Here is a 26119-nt window from a genome sequence, read left to right as displayed (position 1 = left end):
CTGAATCAGAGAGGTGCGGGAGTCATTTAACCCAACCCCTCTGAATCAGAGAGGTGCAGGAGTCATTTAACCCAACCCCTCTGAATCAGAGAGGTGCGGGAGTCATTTAACCCAACCCCTCTGAATCAGAGAGGTGAGGGAGTCATTTAACCCAACCCCTCTGAATCAGAGGTGAGGGAGTCATTTAACCCAACCCCTCTGAATCAGAGGTGAGGGAGTCATTTAACCCAACCCCTCTGAATCAGAGAGGTGCGGGAGTCATTTAACCCAACCCCTCTGAATCAGAGAGGTGCGGGAGTCATTTAACCCAACCCCTCTGAATCAGAGAGGTGCGGGAGTCATTTAACCCAACCCCTCTGAATCAGAGAGGTGCAGGAGTCATTTAACCCAACCCCTCTGAATCAGAGGTGAGGGAGTCATTTAACCCAACCCCTCTGAATCAGAGGTGCGGGAGTCATTTAACCCAACCCCTCTGAATCAGAGGTGAGGGAGTCATTTAACCCAACCCCTCTGAATCAGAGAGGTGCGGGAGTCATTTAACCCAACCCCTCTGAATCAGAGAGGTGCAGGAGTCATTTAACCCAACCCCTCTGAATCAGAGAGGTGCAGGAGTCATTTAACCCAACCCCTCTGAATCAGAGAGGTGCGGGAGTCATTTAACCCAACCCCTCTGAATCAGAGAGGTGCGGGAGTCATTTAACCCAACCCCTCTGAATCAGAGAGGTGCGGGAGTCATTTAACCCAACCCCTCTGAATCAGAGAGGTGCGGGGGGGCTGCCTTAAATCAACATCATCGGTGCCCGGGGAACAGTGGGTTAACTGCCTTGATCAGGGACAGAACTAAATATTTTTACCTTGTCGTGTCTGAACTAGAGGCCTGTGAGCAGCTGCCCCATGCTGAATTCTTCACCGGAGGTAATCAGGGGAGGTAGCTAAGAAACAGCCAGTCACTAAGAAGAAAAGAGGCTACGCAGAAACCACACACACACACACACACACACACACACACACACACACACACACACACACACACACACACACACACACACACACACACACACACACACACACACACACACACACACACACACACACACACACACACACACACACACACCTACAGAGCAGTGCCTGCAAGTTCCTGCGAAGTCACATAATCAATCCCAATTGAATCCCACAAAGAAGAAAACATTACATAAGATGTGATATCCCTCAGTCACATCACAGGCCTTCAGGAAACGTGTTTCTACTAAGAAATAGGAGCAATAATCTGAGGCTATCTGCTTTTCACTGAGCAAAAGGCCAAATTCATTTGTTGTGTTGTGTAGACATCCGAGGTCCTGTAGTAGCCAACATCCGAGACACACTGATCAAGTTAAAACAGTAGAACAATGCCACCGTACACATAAATCAGAACAGTTACACACACACACACATCCTGCAATGACACCGTAATCATAACATAAGTTATGAGCAAAGCACAGTGCTTAGCAGCCATTAACTCTATTATAGAAGGGTGACTAGATCAGCTTTCCTTTTCATCTCAGACAGAGCCACACACACACACACACGTATAACTTAAGTAAACATAATTTCCATAAAATTCTCTACATGACATTTGGCCTAAATCCATTTATAAATACCTGTCTGCTTTCACAGAGCTTTTACACAAACAGAAACATGACTTTCCGCTGAACTGAGATTGGCTACGCAGCAAAATGACATTAAAAAACAAACATTTTCACAATGATTATTGTAAACCTCGACTGTGTTTTGAGTCAAAACATGACTTGTTCAATTGTTTGTATTAATGATGATTCTCTGGCGACCTTCAGGATCGATTCAGAGGATTTCCTTCCACATATAGAAAAAGGGGAACCTGGAAAAGACAGACAGTACACAACAATCTATTGTTATGCTGACCAGACCTGGGCTCTTTCCTTCAGCAGGAAATATCAACTTTCTCTTTTCAAATGAGACCGAGCACAGAATACACTTATAAAAGACTAGACACTGAATTATTTCATACGGTTGGGGAGTAGGCAGATTTTCATACCATAACGTGGTATAAGGTATTACTGAAACTGCACACAAGGGAGCCATTGAAAACAATACGTGTTGTAGTTAAACTTACTGTAGACACTGAGTGTACAAAACATTAGGAACACTTTCCTAATATTGAGTTGCACCCCCTTTAGCCCTCAGAACAGCCTCAATTCATTTGGGAATGGACTCTACAAGGTGTTGAAAACGTTCCACATGGATGCTGGCCCATGTTGACTCCAATGCTTCCCACAGTTGTGGCAAAGATGGCTGGATGTCCTTTGATTGGTGGACCATTCTTGATACAGGCAGGAAACTGTTGTGTGAATAACCCAGCAGCGTTGCAGTTCATGACACAAACCGGTGCACCTGGCACCTCCTACCACACCCCGTTCAAATGCACATAAAATATTTTGTCCTGCCCGTTCACCCTCGGAATGGCACACAGACGCAATCTATGTCTCAATTGTCTCAAAAATCCTTCTTTAACCTGTCTCCTCCCCTTCATCTACACTGATTGAAGTAGATTTAACAAGTAACATCAATAAGGGATCATAGCTTCACCTGGTCAGTTTTGTACACCCAGTGTAGTTGTAAGTAGTGGTGTAGAACACATCCCCACAGGCCCCGGTATGATTTCAGAACGGTATTGAATATCACACCCTCAGTAGAACGCATCCCCACAGGCCCCGGTATGATTTCAGAACGGTATTGAATATCACACCCTCAGTAGAGCGCATCCCCACAGGCCCCGGTATGATTTCAGAACGGTATTGAACATCACACCCTCAGTAGAGCGCATCCCCACAGGCCCCGGTATGATTTCAGAACGGTATTGAACATCACACCCTCAGTAGAACGCATCCCCACAGGCCCCGGTATGATTTCAGAACGGTATTGAACATCACACCCTCAGTAGAACGCATCCCCACAGGCCCCGGTATGATTTCAGAACGGTATTGAACATCACACCCTCAGTATATCTCCCAAGCCTATTATATAAAAGCAGAGACAATGGAAACTAGGCCTTCATAAATGTGTCTTATTGTAATATGAGGTCACACCCACTTTCACCCCCTCTCCTAACTGTGCCAATAAAAACCGCTATAAGACTTTAGTGGAGGAGCTTGAGGACAGGTCTCTACTTGTCCTAGCAGTTGTGTGTGTGTGTGTGTGTGTGTGTGTGTGTGTGTGTGTGTGTGTGTGTGTGTAGCGGAGCCCCCAGCCCAGGCCCTGGAGCACCAGTAGCACTGGGCCAGACAGAGACTCGCGGACGGGAATGTCGACAAGGTCAGACAGCCAGTCACTCCATACACTGAGCTCCAAACTTATTCGGGATAGTGGCCATTTTTTTACATTTTTTGGGGGGGCTCTGTACTCCAGCACTTTGGATTTAAAATGATTCACTGACTATAAGGTTAAAGTGCAGAAGCTTTCTATACTTATTCCACACAATAGATTATATACCATTCTTTTCTATAGGGCACAAAATAATCTGAAACAAGCAAAACAAACAGCAAATGCATCCAACATGTTATAGAGTCACAAGATTTATGTAATCATCGCATTCTAGGAATATGGGACCAAATACTCAACTTTTGACTACTTTAATACACAAGTGAATTTATCCCAATATCTTTGGTACCCTAAAATGGGGGGGGACTATGTACAAAAGGGCTGTAGTTTCTAAATGTGTCACCTGATATGGATGAAAGACTCAAATGAACGCTGACAGTCTGCACTTTAACCTCAGTCATTGTATCATTTCAAATCCAAAGTGCTGGAGTACAGAGCCAAAACAAGAAAAACACAAAATGGGTCATTGTACGAAATAGAAACACTATTCTAGGGATGCATGTTTCACAGAAAATCTACCAAGATTCAATACCAGAAATAATGTTTATCTATCAAGAGTTTAAAACCAAGATATGATCACTATGCCAGGGTTCTCCTCACGTAAGACGGACACTGCATCACCATGTAAAGATTTCCAGGGCAAATTAAACTGATATTTAGTAACTATCTTTGATCGCCAATGACATTGTTGTGCATTGCGAAAGAGGCCGTTCATAAATTCAGAGCGTTTCCATGTTCTTCAATTAATCCAGTGCATTTCAGCAATAGGGGCAGCCTAAGCATTGTCTAATCATACAAACTTTGTAATGGCAGTCAAACAAAAGTAAAAATGACCAAAGTTGCTAAGCTTGCTAGATAACCTTCAACGAATGCCAGAATATCTCCTATATTGGGCAAAAATCGAGTTGATTATACAGATAGCAGATCAGCTCATGAATAATGGGGAGATGAAGAGTGGAACTAGTTAAGATACCTTGATATTTCAACGGGGATCAACTGTTTTGAAAATATCCATATCTACTCTCATGCCATTTGTTGATTACACATTCTCTACCAAAGTGGTCATATGAGCAGCAAGTAGGAAACAGCACTCAGTCAAGCACAAACCTAGCTAGCCTAGTGCTAATTAGCTAGAATAACCCAGAGGGACAAACTTCAAACAGACACTTTTCATACAGTGTATGATAAGGGTCTCGCAGTAAGGATTCCTACTGATGAACAGCATTGTCATGGAGATCACAGTGATGTCATGACTTGAGCATAATACGATGGAGGTGGATATGTATTCTTGCATGAGAGAAGCACTCAATCAATGCCAACAAGCCTCCCTGGACTGCACAAGTAAGTAACCCTCACTCAGCCACGGCCCTTAAGAACCTTATCTTAAGATGTCTTTTCACTTTAGGTAAAGTGATACTGAGAGCTGTTCTCAAAATCCAAATTGTGATGAGGTTGGACACCAAACACCAAGTCCACTCAGACGATACCCCACATATAATACAAGCTTCATAACAACCCATTCTACTGAGTCAGTGTAATTGAAGAGGTCCCAGAGGAACATTCAGCATTCCAGGGAAGCATTCAGAATAGGGTGGGGCCGAGGTATCCAGGGGAAAAAACAGCGCCAGAGGGGATGGTTGCCGTTTTATGGGCTCCTAACCAGTTGTGCTATTTCGTGTATTTTCATATTGTTTTTAACTTATTTTGTACATAATGTTAATCCTACCATCTCTTATGACCAAAAAGAGCGTCTGGATATCAGAACAGCGATTACTCACCTCGAACTGGACAAAGATTTTTTCTTTAATGAGTCTGACGCGAAGGATATAATGTTGCTCCGGACAAGGCACTAAACCCTGTCATTCACATGAAGAAAAGAAGGAAATACAGATCAGGGTGCCTTGTGAGAATTCATTGGCAAGTGGGTAACACGCCTCAAGCATCCTTTCTATTGGCCAACATGCAATCACTGGAGAATAAACTGGATGAGCTCCGTTCGAGACTATCCTACCAACGGGACATTAACTGTAATATCTTATGTTTCACTGAGTTGTGGCTGAACAACGACACAGATAATATACAGTTGGCTGGGTTTTCCGTGCATCGGCGGCACAGAACAGCTACGTCCAGCAAGACGAGGGGTGCGGGGGTCAATTTGTCAATAACAGCTGGTGTGCGATGTCTGATATTAACCTCTCTAGGGTAGGGGGCAGTATTTTCACATCCGGATAAAAAACGTACCCGATTTAATCTGGTTATTACTCCTGCCCAGAAACTATAATATGCATATAATTGTTTGATTTGGATAGAAAACACCCTAAAGTTTCTAAAACTGTTTGAATGGTGTCTGTGAGTATAACAGAACTCATATGGCAGGCCAAAACCTGAGAAGATTCTGTACAGGAAGTGCCCTTTTTGACAATTTCTTGGCCTTCTATAGCCTCTTTATCAAAAACAGAGGATCTCTGCTGTAACGTGACATTTTCTAAGACTCCCATAGGCTCTCAGAAGGCGCCAGAACGTTGAATGATGACTCTGCAGTCCCTGGATGAAAAACAGTAGCGCATTTGGATAGTGGTCAATCTGAGAACAATGAAACGGGGGCGCGCTCATGCACATGAAGAGTCCATTTTCTTCTTTGAGTCTTTGAACGAAAACGACGTCTCCCGGTCGGAATATTATCGCTATTTTACGAGACAAATCGCATAAAAATTGATTTTAAACAGCGTTTGACATGCTTTTTGAATATCACGCCACTCGATTCCACTGGCTGTTGACTAGGTGGGACGATTTTGTCCCACATACCCGAGAGAGGTTAAAGAAGTCTCAAGGTTTTGCTCGTCTGAGGTGGAGTACCTTATGATAAGCTGTAGACCACACCATCTACCAAGAGAGTTCTCATCTATATTTTTAGTAGCCGCCCATTTACCACCACAAACCTACGCTGGCACTAAGACCGCACTCAATGAGCTGTATAAGGCCATAAGCAAACAAGAAAATGCTCATCCAGAAGCTGCGTTCCTAGTGGCCGGGGAATTTAATGCAGGCAAACTTAAATCTGTTATACCTCATTCTACCAGCATGTGCATCCAGAGGGAGAAAAAAAAATAACTCTAGACCACCTTTACTCCAGAGACGCATACAAAGCTCTCCCTCGCCCTCCATTTGGCAAATCTGACCATAATTCTATTCTCCTGATTCCTGCTTACAAGCAAAAACTAAAGCAGGAGGTACCAGTGACGCGTTCAATACAGAAGTGGTCAGATGACGCGGATGCTACGCTACAGGACTGTTTTGCTAGCACATACTGGAATATGTTCCGGGATTTACTCAACGGCTTTGATGCGTGTACCCCCTCAGTCACTGGCTTCATCAATAAGTGCATCGATGATGTCGTACCCACAGTGACCGTATGTACATATCCCAAACAGAATCCATGGATTACAGGCAACATCTGCACCGATCTAAAGGCTAGAGCTGCCGCTTTCAAGGAGTGGGACACTAATCCGGACGCTTATAAGAAATCCTGCTATGCCTTCAGACAAACCATCAAACAGGCAAAGCATCAAAACAGGACTAAGATTGAATCCTACTACACCGGCTCTGACGCTCGTCGGATGTGGCAGGGCTTGCATACTATTACTGACTACAAAGGGAAACCCTGCCGTGACCAGCTGGAATGCGCTTAGAGGTACTATCATTTGTTTTTCAACAGGACAATGATACAGCACACCTCCAGGCTGTGTAAGGGCTATTTGACCTAGAAGGAAGTGATGGAGTGCTGCATTAGATGACCTGGCTTCCACAATCACCAGACCTAAACTCAATTGAGATGGTTTGGGATGAGTTGGATCGCAGAGTGAAGGAAAAGCAGCCAACAAGTGCTCAGCATATGTGGGAACTCCTTCAAGACTGTTGGGAAAGCATTCCAGGTGAAGCTGGTTGAGAGAATGCCAAGAGTGTGCAAAGCTGTCAAGGCAAATGCTGGCTACTCCGAAGATTCTAAAATATATTTTGATTTACTACTTTTTTGGTTACTACATGATTCCATGTGTGTTATTTCATAGGGTTTTTTTTGGGGGGGGGGGGTTACCTTTATTTAACTAGGCAAGTCAGTTAAGAACTGCCTTGTTGAGGGGCAGAACGACAGATTTTTTTACTTGTCAGCTCGGGGATTCGATCTTTCAACCTTTCTGTTACTAGTCCAACGCTCTAACCACTAGGCTACCTGCCGCCCCTTTTGATGTCTTCACTATTATTCTACAATGTAGAAAACAGTAAAAATAAAGAAAAACCCTTGAATGAGTAGGCGTGTCCAAACTTTTGACTGGTAGTGTATGCGAGAAATAATTGATCACATTGACTACAGCTCAGCGTTCAATACCATAGCGCCCACAAAGCTCATCACTAAGCTAAGGACCCTGAGACTAAACACTGGATCCTGGGCCGCCCCCAGGTGGTAAGGGTAGGCAACAACACATCTGCCACGCTGATCCTCAACACTCAGGGGTGCGTGCTTAGTCCCCTCCTGAACTCCCTGTTCACCCACGACTGTGTGGCCAAGCACGACTCCAACACCATCACTAAGTTTGCTGACGACAACGGTGGTAGGCCTGATCACCGACAACATTGAAACAGCCTATAGGGAGGAGGTCAGATACCTGACCGTGTGGTGCCAGGACAACAACCTCTCCCTCAATGTGAGCAAGACGAAGGAGATGATCGTGGACTAGAGGAAAAGGAGGGCCGAACAGGAGTAGGAGACAGCTGATAAACAGGGAGATTGGAGAGGGAAGGAGCAGGCGAGAGGCGGCAGCTTCCCATGGAGGAAGGAAGGAAACTGGTTACTCCTGAGGTGTTTCATTTAACCACCTCGGCATGAAAGCTTTGTTATTACTGCAGATGAAGGAGAGTAGTCGAGGAGAGGGGTCCACTAAAGGCTATTGGAGACACGGCCGAATAGTAGTAGGAGGAGGTCAGAGCAGGAGGACAGAGCAGGAGGACAGAGCAGGAGGAGACGCTGCTACAGCGAGAAGTCGAGCAGTACAGGCAGAAACCAAAGAGTCCACATTATGGGAATAACTCAGGGATGGTGGGGTGCTTCATTTTCCTGCCCCATCTCGGTCCGGTAGCGACTGCCCCCCCCGTCTCCATCCGGTAGCGACTGGCCCCCCGGTCTCCGTCCGGTAGCGACTGGCCCCCCCGTCTCAGTCCGGTAGCGACTGTCTCAGCCCGGTAGCGACTGGCCCCCCCGTCTCAGTCCGGTAGCGACTGTCTCAGCCCGGTAGCGACTGGCCCCCCCGTCTCAGTCCGGTAGCGACTGGCCCCCCGTCTCAGTCCGGTAGCGACTGGCGCCCCCGTCTCAGTCCGGTAGCGACTGGCGCCCCCCGTCTCAGTCCGGTAGCGACTGGCGCCCCCCGTCTCAGTCCGGTAGCGACTGGCGCCCCCCCGTCTCAGTCCGGTAGCGACTGGCGCCCCCCGTCTCAGTCCGGTAGCGACTGGCGCCCCCCGTCTCAGTCCGGTAGCGACTGGCCCCCCGTCTCAGTCCGGTAGCGACTGGCGCCCCCCGTCTCAGTCCGGTAGCGACTGGCCCCCCGTCTCAGTCCGGTAGCGACTGGCCCCCCGTCTCAGTCCGGTAGCGACTGGCCCCCCGTCTCAGTCCGGTAGCGACTGGCCCCCCCGTCTCAGTCCGGTAGCGACTGGCCCCCCCGTCTCAGTCCGGTAGCGACTGGCCCCCCCGTCTCAGTCCGGTAGCGACTGGCCCCCCCCGTCTCAGTCCGGTAGCGACTGGCCCCCCCCGTCTCAGTCCGGTAGCGACTGGCCCCCCGTCTCAGTCCGGTAGCGACTGGCCCCCCCGTCTCAGTCCGGTAGCGACTGGCCCCCCCGTCTCAGTCCGGTAGCGACTGGCCCCCCCCCGTCTCAGTCCGGTAGCGACTGGCCCCCCCGTCTCAGTCCGGTAGCGACTGGCCCCCCCGTCTCAGTCCGGTAGCGACTGGCCCCCCCGTCTCAGTCCGGTAGCGACTGGCCCCCCCGTCTCAGTCCGGTAGCGACTGGCCCCCCCGTCTCAGTCCGGTAGCGACTGGCCCCCCCGTCTCAGTCCGGTAGCGACTGGCCCCCCCGTCTCAGTCTGGTAGTGCCATTAGATCTTGAGAAGGTTAAAACACAGCAGATGGTAACCCACTCAGGAAAGGGAAAGACTCTTGATCTACATGAACAGACCCATATAGACGACATGCACAACCACACACAGGATCATGATTGACCATCTGTTAGGTTGTTGATGTTATGACTATTTGACAAGTTATTTCAGCCTATATACTTTCAGAAAGCTGTTGCAAATGTTACAGTTAGATGCATTACATTTTACATAGGCCTAGCACGTGAATATTCTACACAACCCATTCATGTTGTAGGCCATATCTTATGCAGTCAGAACTGGAGGAAAACATTCCTAAACAGCTCAAGTGAAATTCCATCGGAGAAGCAAAAAACGGGGGATTTTCTTCTATATTTTTTTTTTTTTTTACAGGCATCTTCCTGACCTCCCTAACTTCCCAATAACCCCTGTACTATTCAACAATGTCTTTATGTGGACTGCTATGAAGTACTAGTGACTATAAACTTAAAAGCAACTGATTGCAGCAAAAATTGAGGCGGCAAGTGGAAAAGGTATGGAACTTGTTTGCCTGCAATATATTAAAGATACAAATTGGCTGAAAGGAACTGGCATAAATAGCAAAATACACCAGTTTCATCTGAGTACAAAAATGTTGACAACTGCGCAATACAGGTTACAAAATAAATGGAAAGAGATTTTCGATGTACTGATTCCATGGCATATGGTTTATGAAATGGTACAAAAAACTACACTTGATTCAACACAGAGTTTTTCAATTTAAATTATATTAAATTCTTCCCACCAACAGAATGCTAAATATATGGGACATACAACAATCTCAGCTCTGTAGATTTTGCTGCGAAGAGACAGAATCAATAGATAATTTATTCTGTTATTGCCCCTATGTAGCTGGTTTCTGGTCACAGGTTCAGGAATGGTTAAAACAAATTATAAACACACACTTAAAATTAACCTTACAAATAGCAATGTCGGGCGATCTGGAAAGCCATAGTCAGTCAGTAAATAATATAATACTCGTAGGAAAGGTTTTCACCAATAGCTCACAATCTGTGGATAAGATACAATTAGAAAGATAAAAAAAATGTAAAACATCACAGCACAATTGAAAAATATATGGCACATGGAAACCAAACGAGAGTGTCTGAGGGGCGGGATTAAAGAGCTGATGTTTGGTAATGTATTATTGTTATGTGACTGCTTTATAGAAAAGTACCATGTATGTAAAATGGATATGTAAAATGGATATGTAAAATGTAGCAAAAAAAGCTGTAAAAAAACTAAACGATATCTGTCCTCCAAAGAGGGGGGGTGGAAGGGTTAATATAAAACTTAAAACATTTAAAATAAAATAAAATACTCAAGGCCACAAGGCAGAAGTATCTTGACTTGTGCCTGCTGTAGCTAATGTAAACAAACTGGCAAGCTGCTTTAATGTTGTTGCTCACTAGATAGAATTTCTAGTGAGCCCTTGTTGATACTAACCAGCTGGCCAAACTAGATAACAAGCGTAGCAAGCAACATAATTAAAATCACAAAAATGTATTCATTTTTTAACGAAACAGCTGCCTGTTAGCTGTCGAGAGTTGGTTGAGTAGCTAGCTATGTTGTACTAAGCAGCGGTCTAAGGCATTGCATTTCAGGGTGATTGGGAGTCCCATAGGGCGGCGCACAATTGGCCCAGCGTCGTCCAGGTTAGGGTTTGGCCGGGGATAGGCCGTCATTGTAAATAAGAATTTGTTCTTAACTGACTTGCTTAGTTAAATAAAAAAAATCCTGGAAGTACATACAACAGGATACTTACCTCCTGTTAGACAGTGTAAATCTAGGCCAGTATTTATTTCCCTGTCTAATTCTACTCTACATACAGCTATTATATTTGCAGCAGCACTGATGTTTATACTCTTATGCAGTCATTGACTACTACTATGCAGAGATAATTCCACAGCTGACAACTAATTGCAGATGTTATGTGGACACCAGATTAAAAATGAAAGCTGCATTGCTGTTAAACAGAAAAAACAACCAATGTATCACAGAAAAAAAACAATATATAGCCTAGTTTAATCAAAGTTCACCCATGTAGTGAATATATGGAGATTTTCTTTGCTATCTTTTGCCTTGATGAAAGTCTGCCCCTGGGGTCACAAAGCCCCAGAGATCATATATCAACAGAAGCCCTGGGGCAAGAAAAATATGGACCTATGAAGTGGCAGTACGGTGTGAACTGCCCTAAGCACCAAGTGACTCCTTTCACTCAAAGCAGAGGATTCAACACGCGTGTGAGAGGCTCTCTTTGTTCTAAATATATGGGAGAGGATATGTGCAGAAGAATGACGAACATGGAGGCTGAAGTCCATGGGAACTCAACTTGCGTAACTTACACGTTGTCAAAATAAATAACAACCCTCTCCTTCAACTTTAACGTCACGTGCCACCCAGTGATAGTGAAGGAATTTGTGCCAAAGCTCTATATTATGGCTCTGATTTGCACCTCTTACAATAAATAGTAAGCCCACCTAAATACTTGACAGTACATGATTGAAGATTACAGTATTCTTACATTTTGACATATTCCTCATATAGCTAAAGTTAGCTACATTACAGTAAATTGTTAGTCCCAAATGCTGTGTTTTTTCCATGTCTTTATCTGGCTAGCTAATGTAGTTTGGCACATACATTTAACGTATACTGAACAGAATACATTGATGTGTGTAACTAACTAACACTTTGCTGTTAACAAACAGGTGGTACTGTTTTGTGTTTTATTTTTCCAAATGCATGTATGCATGACAGCTAACGTTAGTTAAATGCCGTGCCATGAACTAAGAAGTCAGTGACGCGCCAACCAAAGTGCACAGACCAAACTTAACTATCCAACTTGATCACTGGCTAACAACTGCTAGGTAACCTTAACGGCTAGCCAGCTCGTCGGTAATTCCTCCGGTGCTTACCCGACTAAACCAGACGCTTAGTTGAGTCTCGGACAATACAGCGAAGTAAAACCTCTGGGAACTGGGTTGAACATGAAACGGTTGTTCTTCACTTTTCAGTGGACAAAGTAGCCTCCGAGGCCAGCCAGTTAAAAAATACATGACGGTCAGTCACTTCGACTCAACTCTGGCCGTGTCGCGGGTCCTGTTGAATGGCTGGCTGGCTGTATTCCAAAGTAAGAGACGATGTTGTCCAATAGCTTCATGGACAGTTTGTAGCAAATTTAATCGCTCATAAAATCTATTTGCAATCCAACGACATTAGTCCCGATTGAGAATCCAACCAGGCTAGCTAGCCAACACCGCTAACTTGACATGGAACTTGGGCGCTCCAGTGAAAAACAAATCATGTACGCACACGGGACTTCAACTTAAAAGCTCTCGGTATTTTGCGTGTCCACCTATCTAAGAAAAAAAACATTGCTTAGCGATGACGATAATACATGCAGTATTCTCTTCAGTGCCTCTCTCCGTCGCCATCTTTAGCGATTATGTTTGCTATCCTCACTCCGATTCACTATCCCCGAAGAGGCCTCTGCCCCGTGTGAATGGTGCTTTCAAGACAACTTGGAACTCAGAAATAACCGAGGTCAACTCATGACGTCCGTGATCTTCATTTCAGGTCGGAAAGTTGGAGCTCTAGAAAAATGTCCGAGTTTCCGACTTGGAGTTCCCAGTTGGATAACAGTTCAAAACGATTTTTCCCAGTCGAGTCGAGGTTAGTTTTTTTTCCGGGTTCTCATATGTGTTGAACGATCTGAAGTCAGAGATTTCCGAGTTCTCAGTTGTTTTGAACGTGGCAGAAGTTTGCGCAGAACGAGACATCTGACGTAATTTTCTCGTGAACTTCACATTTGGGGTGCGTTCGTATTCAGTGGTAATCGGCTCCAATTTCAGAGCACTCTGGTTTGCGAGCGAATAGTAAATTAAGGAATTTACGAACGCCCTAAAATTGGTTCATGACAGGTGCAAGTAAACATCGCCTAAAAACGAAATTAAATTGTTGTCGTAACACAGTTACAGTCACTAACCCTCTAGATAACAAGAAAACACTCTAACCAGCTCTGCTAGGTCGAGTAAAATGTCCAGAGTGAGGTGTTCCTCTCATTTGTGTCTGGCAGTAGCTAGCAAACTAGGCAACTTTAGCCAGTTAGTTTGGGTGCTTGGCTGCCATTGAGGTCATGACGCTCGGATCATCCTCAGTTTGCGCTCTGATCGCCCCGAATATACGAACGGACAACCGAGAAGAAAAAAAAGCTCTGTATTTCCACTTTGGCACTCCAGAGTGAATTTACGAACTCACCCGAATGGCTCGTTGCTGCACTCTGGTGGTGATAAGGGAGGCTTGCATAAGAGAGACTGTAAATCAAATTGTATTGGTCACATACACGTGATAAGCAGATGTTATTGCGAGTGTAGCGAAATGCTTGTGCTTCTAGCTCCGACAGTGCAGTGGAGAAACGAATGTACTGTAACTCAATGTAATCTTTGGTTGCACTTAGAATGAGTGTTTCTGGTTATATTTTCTCACATTTATATACTTTGTATCAAATTAAGTACCACAGAGGAAGGCCCTAAAAATTGTCTGTTCACACTGCTGCTACTCTCAGTTATTATCTATGCATAGTTACTTTAATAACTCTACCTACATGTACATTTTACCTCAATTACCTTGACTAACCGGTGCCCCCGCACATTGACTCTGTACCTGTACCCAGCTGTATATAGCCTCGCTATTGTTATTTTAATGCTGCTCTTTAATTATTTCTTACTTTTTTAGCTATTTTTCTTAAAACTACATTGTTGGTTAAGGGCTTGTAAGTAAGCATTTCACTGTAAGGTCTACACCTGTTGTATTCGGCGCATGTGACTAATACAATTTGATTTGATTTGACCTGACAAGTTCTCTACACCATCTAACGTGTATTTTTCTTCAAATCGAACAACTGCGAAATAAATTCTAACTCTGAAGTGCGTCATTACACTTTACTTTTCAACAGAAATAACAATAATTTGAGGGACCTAATAAGGGTTGTGCAGTAATATTTGTCTCAATGTAAGTTTCTGATATTTGGCTGCACAGCAGTAACTTCCTTCACCACTCAACCTAGACACACAATAATTAAACAGAAATGTAGGAATTCACCCCCTGGGACAAAGCATCAAAAAGATAAAACAGATGTCTTAGATCTGATGATTCACGTTACCATGGGTTACATAAACTACAGTACATGGGCATATGTAGGGAGATCGATTACTGGCCATATGTTGTAGTTCAATGTTCCCTCTTGAGTTTAGCATTGTACAAATGACAACTAGTGTGTGCTCTCTACTTCCCAAAAAAAATATATTTTTAAGGTTAGTGGTTTGACGCACTGGAAACCCCCAGACTTTTCCATGGGAGAACCAAAATAGGGATTCTTTGGTTGTCAGTTATTGGTGCTTTCGTGACAACTGGGAACTCGAAAATATACGAGCCAAATGATGACGTCAGTGATCTTCATGCCGGAAAGTCGGAACTCTACAGAGTAGTGATGGGCATTCCGTCTGTTTATAGTGAGCCGGCTCGTTCGGCTCAGCTCACAAAAAAGAGACAGCTATTTTGGCTCGCAAACGGCTCTTTAAAAAAAATATGTTTTGTATTTTTTTCAAGTCAAACAGTTTGCGATAGTTTGACTATGATTGGTGTGTTAAAACAATTCTAATTAACTTATTAAAATAAATCATACTCTACCTTAACCACAATGTATTTAAAAATGCATTGGTTTGTTATGAAAAAGAATGCTATTAAACATTTGCATTTAAAGTATAATTTTTTAATGTATATATTGGACCTCCATTATTCCTTCGTGCTGCATCCCCAGTTCCTCTCTCGTCAAATAGCATCCAAACAGCAGACGTTTGTGGCACTACTGCTGGTGCTTCTGCTCCATCTGATCCCTCTTCTTCCTGGTGCCCTGGTGCCTGAGCCAGCTGACTGCTTGGGCTGTCCCTCCCTGCTACTGAGGTTATTCTTTGAAGAGCCACATCAATCGCTCTGGCATTTTTGTTTTATTTTATTTCACCTTTATTTAACCAGGTAGGCCAGTTGAGACGAAGTTCTCATTTACAACTGCGACCTGGCCAAGATAAAGCAAAGCAGTGCGACAAACAACACAGAGTTGCACATGGGATAAACAAACGTACAGTCAATAACACAATAGAAACATCTATATACAGTGTGTGCAAATGTAGTAAGATTAGGGAGGTAAGGCAATAAATAGGCCATAGTGGTGAAATAATTACAATTTAGCAATTAAACACTGGAGTGATAGATGTGCAGAAGATGAATGTGCAAGTAGAAATACTTGGGTGCAAAGGAGCAAAAAAATAAATAACAATATGGGAATGAGGAAGTTGGGTGGGCTATTTACAGATGGGCTGTGTACAGGTGCAATGATCGGTAAGCTGCTCTGACAGCTGATGCTTAAAGTTAGTGAGGGAGATATAAGGCTCCAGCTTCAGTGATTTTTGCAATTCGTTCCAGTCATTGGCAGCAGAGAACTGGAAAGAAAGGCAGCCAAAGCAGGAGTTGGCTTTGGGGATGACCAGTGAAATAAGGCTGCTGTAGCGTGCTACGGGTGGGTGCTGCTATGGTCATCAGTGAGCTGAGATAAGGCGGGGCTTTACCTAGCAAAGACTTATAGATGACCTGGAGCCAGTGGGTTTGGCGACGAATATGAAGCGAGGGCCAGCCAACGAGAGCATATAGGTCGCAGTGGTGAGTAGTATATGGGGCTTTGGTGACAAAACGGATGGCACTGTGATAGACTACATCTAATTTTCTGAGTAGAGTGTTGGAGGCTATTTTGTAAATGAGGTCGCTGAAGTCAAGGATCGGTAGGATAGTCAGTTTTACGAGGGTATGTTTGGCAGCATGAGTGAAGGATGCTTTGTTGTGAAATAGGAAACCAATTCTAGATGTAATTTTGGATTGGAGATGCTTAATGTGAGTCTGGAAGGAGAGTTTACAGTCTAGCTAGACACCTAGGTATTTGTAGTTGTCCACATATTCTAAGTCAGAACCGTCCAGAGTAGTGATGCTAGTCGGGCAGGCGGGTGCGGGCAGCGATTGGTTGAAGAGCATGCATTTAGTTTTGCTTGCATTTAAGAGCAGTTGGAGGTAGTGTTGTATGGCATTGAAGCTCATCTGGAGGTTTGTGTCCAATGAAGGGCCAGAAGTATACAGAATGGTGTCGTCTGCGTAGAGGTGGATCAGAGAATCACCAGCAGCAAGAGCGACATCATTGATATATACAGAGAAGAGAGTCGGCCTGAGAATTGAACCCTGTGGCACCCCCATAGAGACTGCCAGAGGTCCGGAAGACAGGCCCTCCAATTTGAAGCACTGAACTCTGTCTGAGAAGTAGTTGGTGAACCAGGCGAGGCAGTCATTTGAGAAACCAAGGCTGTTGAGTCTGCCGATAAGAATGCGGTGATTGACAGAGTCGAAAGCCTTGGCCAGGTCAATGAAGACGGCTGCACAGTATTGTCTTTTATTGATGGCGGTTATGATATCGTTGAGGACCTTGAGCGTGGCTGAGGTGCACCCGTGACCCGCTCGGAAAACCAGATTGCATTGCGGAGAAGGTACAGTGGGATTCGAAATGGTAGGTGATCTGTTTGTTAACTTGGCTTTCGAAGACTTTAGAAAGGCAGGGTAGGATAGATATAGGTCTGTAACAGTTTGGGTCTAGAGTGTCTCCCCCTTTGAAGAGGGGGATGACCACGGCAGCTTTCCAATCTTTAGGGATCTCAGACGATATGAAAGAGAGGTTGAACTGGCTAGTAATAGCGGTTGCAACAATTGCGGCTGATCATTTTATAAAGAGAGGGTCCAGATTGTCTAGCCCAGCTGATTTGTAGGGGTCCAGATTTTGCAGCTCTTTCAGAACATCAGCTATCTGGATTTGGGTGAAGGAGAAATGGGGGAGGATTGGGCAAGTTGCTGTGGGGGGTGCAGAGCTTTTGACCGGGGTAGGGGTAGCCAGTTGGAAAGCATAGCCAGCCGTAAAAAAATGCTTATTGAAATTCTCGATTATAGTAGATTTATCGGTGGTGACTGCGTTTCCTTGCCTCAGTGCAGTGGGCAGCTGGGAGGAGGTGCTCTTATTCTCCATGTGTCCCAGAACTTTTTGGAGTTTGTGCTACAGGATGCAAATTTCTGTTTGAAAAAGCTTGCTTTTGCTTTCCTAACTGCCTGTGTATATTGGTTCCTAACTTCCCTGAAAAGTTCCATATCGCGGGGGCTATTCGATGCTAATGCAGTACGGCACATGATGATTTTGTGCTGGTTAAGGGCAGTCAAGTCTGGAGTAAACCAAGGGCTATATCTGTTCTTAGTTCAACATTTTTTGAATGGGGCATGCTTATTTAAGATGGTGAGGAAAGCACTTTTAAAGAATAACCAGGCATCCTCTACTGACGGAATGAGGTCAGTATCGTTCCAGGATACCCGGGCCAGGTCGATTAGAAAAGCCTGCTCGCTAAAGTGTTTTAGGGAGCGTTTGACCGTGATGAGGGGTGGTCGTTTGTCCCCGGACCCATTATGGACGCAGGCAGATCCTGGTTGAAGACAGCAGAGGTATATTTAGAGGGCAGGCTGGTCAGGATGATATCTATGAGGGTGCCCGTGTTTACGGATTTAGGGTTGTACTTGGTAGGTTCCTTAATAATTTGTGTGAGATTGATGGCATCTAGCTTAGATTGTAGGATGGCCGGGGTTTTAAGCATATCCCAGTTTAGGTCACCTAACAGTACAAACTCTGAAGATAAATGGGGGACAATAAATTCACATATGGTGTCCAGGGCACAGTTGGGGGCTGAGGGGGGTCTATAACAAGCGACAACAGTGAGAGACTTGTTCCTGGAAAGGTGGGTTTTTAAAAGTAGAAGCTCGAACTGTTTGGGCACATACCTGGATAGCATGACAGAACTCTGCAGGCTATCTCTGTAGTAGATTGCAACTCCACCCCCTTTGGCAGTCCTATCTTGGCAGAAATTGTTGTAGTTGGGGATGGAAATTTCAGAATTCTTGGTGGCCTTCCTAAGCCAGGATTCAGACATGGCTAAGACATCAGGGTTGGCGGAGTGTGCTAGAGCAGTGAATAAAACATACTTAGGGAGGAGGCTTCTGATGTTAACATGCATGAAACCAAGGCTTTTACGGTTACAGTGGAGGTAAACCTAGGCGTTGAGTGACGATGAGAGAAGTTTCGTCTCTGGAGGCACCAGTTAAGCCAGGTGAGGTCTCTGCATGTGTGTGGGGTGGGACATACGAGCTATCTAAGGCATTTTGAGCGGGACTGAAGGCTCTACAGTGAGATAAAACAATAAGAACTAGCCAAGACAGCAGTAGACAAGGCATATTGACATTAGAGAGAGGCATAAAGCAAACACAGGTGTTGATCAGGAGAGCTAAGACATCAACTGGTAAATGGCAATGAATGGGCAGAGCGGGTCAGTTAGGTACATACAGGACCTGAGTTTGAGACTGGGGCCGACAGGTAAACAAAATTAGGTTCCATGTTATTGAAGCAGTCCAGGGGGCATCAGCTGTGTAGCCGAGTGATCATAGGGTCAAAGGAGCAGCGATAGGTGGTAGTCACTACTACACTAGGCGAGCAGGGGGCATAGCGTTCAGAAAAGCTAGTGGGCCGGGGCTAGTAGATAGTTCTTCGGTGACATCGTAACAGAATAGCCTGTTGAGACCACATCGGGCGATCATGTCGGCAGTCCAGTTGTGATAGATCGGCGGGGCTCCGTGTCGACAATAAAGGATCTAGGCTAATTGGCAAAGGAGGTGTTGTAGCCCTAGAATAAGCTGGTATATGGGCCTAGCTCGAGGCTAGCACAAGGCTAGCTGGTGCTTGCTTCAGGACAGAGGCGTTAGCTAACAGTAGCCACTCGTTTGCAGCTAGCTAGCTGTGATGATCCGGTGTAATGATCCAGAGCGGCAGGAATCCGGTGATTGGTAGAGAGATGCAGTCCAATCTGCTCTGGGTTGATATTGCGCCGAGCAGACAGGCAGGTGTTGTCCGAGCTAAGGCTGGCTGGCTGGTGACCGAGAAAAAGGTGAAGACCGCTAGCCGTGGCTAACAAAGACTAGTATCTAGTTAGCTGGCTAGCTCCTGATGGAAGTTCCAGTTATAAGGAATAAAAATATCAGATCCATACTACATTGGGTGAGGCGGGTTGCAGGAAAGTATATTTAGTTCGTAGATAGAAAATGAGATTAAGATATATACGAAGAAGACCGGCTATTTACACGGGATAAGACAAGGACAAACACACACGTCCTACTGCTACGCCATCTTGGATTAGATGATCCATCTTGGATTAGATCACTGAAGGCTAACTTCTTAAACCTGGGGTCAAGTGCAGCGGTTTCTGAAAGCACATGATTATATTCCATTCTGTGGAACTTTCTGTCCATTGATGAACATTGGGTGTCCATCAACTCTGTCACATGTCCTGTGGTTACATTTGCTTCTCTGGCGGCTGGCTGTGATTTGCTGCAGACCCTTACACAGGAGCATAATTTTTGAGGCTGTCACATAGCTGAAAAGAGAGCACAGTAACTTATTTGTTCAGGTTCATGTTTTGTCTACTGATACTACATTCTCATCTACTGCTCATATACATATACAGTTGAAGTCGGAAGTTTACATACACTTAAGTTGGAGTCATTAAAACTAGTTTTTCAACCACTCCACAAATGTCTTGTTAACAAACTATAGTTTTGGCAAGTCGGTTAGGATATTTAGTTTGTGCATGACACAAGTCATTTTTCCAACAATTGTTTACAGACAGATTATTTCACTTATAATTCACTGTATCACAATTCCAGTTGGTCAGAACTTTACATACACTAAGTTGACTGTGCCTTTAAACAGCTTGGAAAATTACAGAAAATTATGTCATGGCTTTAGAAGCTTTTGACAGGCTAATTGACATAATTTGAGTCAATTGGAGGTGTACCTGTGGATGTATTTCAAGGCCTACCTTCAAACTCAGTGCCTCTTTGCTTGACATCATCGGAAAATCAAAAGAAATCAGCCAAATTGTAGACCTCCACAAGTCTGGTTCATCCTTGGGAGCAATTTCCAAACGCCTGAAGGTACCACTTTCATCTGTACAAACAATAATATGCAAGTATAAACACCATGGGACCACACAGCCGTCATACCGCTCAGGAAAGGAACGCATTCTGTCTCCTAGAGATGAACATCATTTGGTGTGAAAAGTGCAAATCAATTCCAGAACAAGAGCAAAGGACCTTGTGAAGATGCTGGAGAAAACAGGTACAAAAGTATCTATATCCACAGTAAAACGAGTCCTATATCGACATAACCTGAAAGGCCGCTCAGCAAGGAAGATGCCACTGCTCCAAAACCTCCATAAAAAAGCCAGACTACGGTTTCCAACTGTACATGGGGACAAAGATCGTACTTTTTGGAGAAATATCCTCTGGTCTGATGAAACAAAAATAGAACTGTTTGGCCATAATGACCATCGTTATGTTTGGAGGAAAAAGGGGGAGACTTGCAAGCCGAAGAACACCATTCCAACCGTGAAGCACGGGGGAGGCAGCATCATGTTGTGGGGGTGCTTTGCTGCAGGAGGGACTGGTGCACTTCACAAAATAGATGGCATCATGAGGTAGGAAAATTATGTGGATATATTGAAGCAACATCTCAAGACATCAGTCAGGAAGTTAAAGCTTGGTCGCAAATGGGTCTTTCAAATGGACAATGACCCAAAGCGTACTTCCAAAGTTGTGGCAAAACGGCTTAAGGACAACAAAGTCAAGGTATTGGAGTGGCCATCACAAAGCCCTGACCTCAATCCAATAGAACATTTGTGGGCAGAACTGAAAAAGCTTGTGGGAGCAAGGAGGCCTACAAACCTGACTCAGTTACACCAGCTCTGTCAGGAGGAATGGGCCAAAATTCATCCAACTTATTGTGGGAAGCTTGTGGAAGGCTACCTGAAGCGTTTGACCCAAGTTAAACAATTTAAAGGCAATGCTGCCAAATAATAATTGAGTGTACGTAAACTTCTGACCCACTGGGAATGACCTAAAACAGTTTTACTGGGATTAAATGTCAGGAGTTGTGAAAAACAGAGTTTCATGTTTTTGGCTAAGGTGTATGTAAACTTCCGACTTCAACTGTATAATACTGGATTAAATAAGGATGTAGTAATAACTGCATACTGTACCTCTCTCCACTGATTTCCACAATGACCTGCTCAATGGGTTCCTGCACACCTCCACCACCTCCCATTCCTTTTGGGTCAGAGCATCAACTGTTGCATTGACAATGGCCAGGGTAGAGATGATGGCATCCTTTGACTCAAGAAACCGCTTCAACATATAAAATGTTGAATTCCACCTTGTAGTGCAGTCTTGTTTAGGCCTCAGCTCAGGCATCCCCATCTGGCGTTGTGTAGACTTTAGTTTTTCAGCACCTACTGTGCTCCTGTGGAAGTATTCCACAGCTGCTTTCACTTTGTCAACAGTGGGCTTCATCACCTTCAGAGCATCTCTTACAATCAGGTTGATTGTGTGGGCAAGACATGGATGATGGGTCCATTTCAAAATTTCATTTAAATCTTTTGATTATTCATATCTTAATTTTTTTATATTTTTATAAATAGATTAAGCTCTTCTGATATCTGAGCTGGCTCCCAATGTTCACCAACAAGAGTCGACTCTTAGAGCCAACTTGTTCGCGAACAACCCATCACCACTACAAAGAGGCCAGAGTTTCCATGTTGGAATTCGGGTGTATCGAATGTCAGTTATTTTTCATTTTTTTAACAACTCTTTGACTGACATCGTTCAATTACTTGATTTCAATTCGTTTTTTAGCTCAATGTGCACATTGCTCTGCAGTTTCTTTAGAGATAAATCAGATCATGCCTGAACTGTGCGATGTAGTAGGCAGTTGAAACAATAACAAAGTGATTTCCTCACCACTGTTTTGGTAAGAAGCTCAGGGCTGGAGAGATGTAACCTCTCTCAAATGCATAGACAGAGCTACGGATGCAAGGACAGACCATCCAGGATATAAAAATGATAGTTTTAACCATGTTTTGAAGCTATATAGTGTTTGTTTATATTTACTTTGTTTACAAATGTTGGAGTAAAACAAGCTTATATTTTGGGTTCTCATGGAGTGTGACAGTTGAACTAAGCTCATGAGGGATTTATAAGTTATATTCTTCAAGAATCAATGTGTATATATCATTAATTTATAATTCCAAAAATGAACGAATCTCCTGATTGCCCCTTTAACCTTCTTAAATGTAACTACATCATGTAATCTACGTAATCCCCGAAAGTATTAAATAATGATAATAATATTTATCATGAGAGGACCATAAACAATAACTAGTAATGCTGCATACTCCAAGAAAGGTTAAAAGGTGTTAAATTACTTTTATGCTTTCTATGTATAGTATAATCAAATTATAAAACCACTATCTATAAGATTTCACCTTCCTTATCAATGTAAAATACATATTGTATGTTAAGTGTTAGAGATGTTAAATCGGGTTCAAGTCCGGGCTCTGGCTGGGCCACTCAAGGACATTCAGAGACTTGTCCAGAAATCACTCCTGCGTTGTCTTGGCTGTGTGCTTAAGGTCGTTGTCCTGTTGGAAGGTGAACCTTCGCCCCAGTCTGTGGTCCTGAGTGCTCTGGAGCAGGTTTTCATCAAGGATCTCTCTGTACTTGCTCCGTTCATCTTTCCCTCGATCCTGACTAGTCTCCCAGTCCCTGCCACTGAAAAACATCCCCACAGCATGATGCTGCCACCACCATGCTTCACCATAGGGATGGTGCCAGGTTTCCTCCAGACGTGACACTTGGCATTCAGGTCAAAGGGTTCAATCTTGGTTTCATCAGACCAGAAAATCTTGTTTCTCATGGTCTGAGAGTCTTTAGGTGCCTTTTGGAAAACTCCAAGCAGGCTGTCATGTGACTTATACTGAGGAGTGGCTTCCGTCTGGCCACTCTACCTGAAAGGCCTGATTGGTGGAGTGCTGCAGAGATGGTTGTCCTTCTGGAAGATTCTCCCATCTCCACAGAGGAACTTTGGAGCTCCTTCAGAATGACCATCGGGTTCCTGGTCACCTCCCTAACCAAGGTTCTTCTCCCCCGATTACTCAGTTTGGCCGGGCGGCCAGCTCTAGGAAGAGTCTTGGCATTTCGTAACTTCTTCCATTTAAGAATGATGGAGGCCACTGTGTTCTTGGGGACCTTCAATGCTGCAGAATTGTTTTGGTGCCCTTCCCCAGATCTGTGCCTTGACACAATCCTGTCTCGGAGCTCTACGGCAATTCCTTCAACCTCATGGCTTGGTTTTTGCTCTGACATGCACTATCAACTGTGGGACCTTATATAGACAGGTGCCTTTCCAAATCATGTCCAATCAATTGAATGTTCCACAGGTGGACTCCAATCAAGTTGTAGAAACATCTCAAGGATGATCAATGGAAACAGGATGTGGCTGAGCTCTAAGGGGTCTGAATACTTTCCAAAGGCACTGTATATATTTATATATATATTTATTTATTTTTTAAGCACTAATCACTCAGCACCACCACTGGGAAATCCTTGTCTGTTTCCTTGTGTAACAAAGTATAGACCAGCGGTATTCAAATCCTACTGTGGAGGTCTGGAGCACTGCTGTTCTACCTGATAATTAATTGCACCCACCTGGTGTTGCAGGCCTAAATCAGAGAGAAATAGGAAGAGGGAGCCCCAACTCGGTAGTGTTTCGTTGTTTCGCCCACCAAGCAAGGAGTTTTTTTATGGAGGTCAATGAGAGAGTGTTGAATTTGGTACCCCGAAAATGTATTATTGTTACTAGTGTACTGATATAGTAGGACACGTGACATCCTGGCAACTTGTAAGTAAAAAAAAAACTTCATATCGGTGTTGTCCCGAGATGGCTATGCATATTTATGGCATAAGGCTAGTAGCATAGCATCTCTTTCCATTGATTACAGGCGGTTGACGTCAACAACCTTCATCGAATATTTAAAAAGGATCACAATAATGAGATGTATTCACCAATCCAAAGAAAGGATAGGCGAAAGCTAGACAGCGCGCCTTGTCGCTTTGTGGACAACAACTCCCAGTGTTAGGACGGAAAAATGTAGCTGGTCAATATGTCCATCATCTTTGACTAAATCAATCCCTGATTAGAGGGGAAGAAGGAAAAAAAACTGTGCAATTGGTTTTAAGGGTCCAGATTTGATTTTGCGAGGTATAGACTGTCACGAATAGCATCCAATCATTATCATGTTTTACAATGTATTAGTGAGCAGATCTTATGTGAAATAGAAAAAAGACCAGAGTTGATGACTGAGTTTCAATTTGATGACCGAGATATTTCATTAAGCAGGAAACATCATCAGCATTTCCCATCAGCACCACCCGTCTTTTCCTGTCTATAGACAAAGTTTTTTTTCAAGGAAATTGTGCAATGGACTGACTCAATCCAGTCTCACTGTGGAGTTGCCATATGACAGACAGAAAGTGAAACTGTGTGGTCACAAGGTCTAAGTCATCAAATGGTTCGACTCATAATGAGTATCAAACAGTATCAAATACCTGAAGCACAGTAAACAACTGTGTTAATATGAGCGATACTTAAACTGGCTGGAATCACTCATTTACCTTCTGGGGTTTCATGGGAAGCATAGAAGGGAACTGTTTTTTCAATGAAATCTCCCAAAGTTGGACATCTCTGTATAAACATGTTATTATCTCTGTATTACACTTAGTAACGGTACAAGATAAACAGGAAGTAAGTGCAATGGCGAACCATGACCATAGGACCTAGGCATTCAGAGTGCCAAAAGTCTTCCAATAAGTTGTATGAAACGAAAAAATCTAGTAAATAACACAAAACAGAGCATCACTTAAAGCTACAATATGTAACTTTTTGGGTGACCTGACCAAATTCACATAGAAATGTGCATTATAGATCTGTCTTTCTCATTGAAAGCAAGTCTAAGAAGCTGTAGATCTGTTCTATATGAGCTATTTCTATGCTTCCCCATTCTGAAGTTTTGTTTTTGAGTCTTTTACTTTCGGTTTTGTACACCAGCTTCTCACAGCTGAAAATACAATATTTTTGGTTCTGGAAAATATATTTCACAGCTGTTTAGATTGTACAATGATTCTCTACACAATGAGAACTTGTTTTGTCACATAAACTGAAATTAGGCGAACTATTAGTATTTTTGCAACCAGGAAATGGCGGAGCGATTTCTGCATAGTGCATCTTTAATGCACCTGACATAATAACTTCTGTAGATGGACCATTCTAGTTCTAAGTGAAAGAGAAGCAATGCTTTTTGATGACATTATGAGAAGGCCTAGACAAAGATGTTTATAACTAACCCAAGATAGACCACAGCCTGTCTTTCCAATGGGTGCAAATGAATCATAGTGGGCAGAACAAGCAAGGAGGTGGGCAGTGCCAAGAGCGAGCTAATGAGATCCTATTGGCACATTCTAGCATATATTTACATA

At 43.9% G+C, this 26119-nt stretch overlaps 1 protein-coding gene across 10 annotated transcripts in view; it reads right to left on the bottom strand.

Moving 5' to 3' along the window:
• LOC106568439 (guanine nucleotide exchange factor subunit RIC1) overlaps positions 1-13187 on the bottom strand; it is a 111269-nt gene extending 98082 nt beyond the window's left edge. For 9 of the 10 annotated variants that reach the window (XR_001320293.2, XR_001320292.2, XR_006758421.1 and 6 more), the window contains exon 1: positions 12490-13186. Coding sequence is in view for 2 of the 10 variants with exons in the window: in XM_014138769.2 (XP_013994244.1) it covers positions 12490-12630 (141 nt within the window). In the remaining 8 variants the exon portion in view is untranslated. Of the gene's footprint in view, positions 1-12489 lie in introns of all 10 variants that reach the window. The other variant, XM_014138770.2, reaches the window with a different exon arrangement.
• Positions 13188-26119: the final 12932 nt, after the last annotated feature.

Source organism: Salmo salar, chromosome ssa13 (assembly GCF_905237065.1).
Source record: "Salmo salar chromosome ssa13, Ssal_v3.1, whole genome shotgun sequence".
In the NCBI taxonomy this organism is placed as follows: domain Eukaryota; kingdom Metazoa; phylum Chordata; class Actinopteri; order Salmoniformes; family Salmonidae; genus Salmo; species Salmo salar.
The sequence above is the reverse complement of the archived record's forward strand: the minus strand, read 5'-3'. Positions and strand labels throughout refer to the sequence as shown.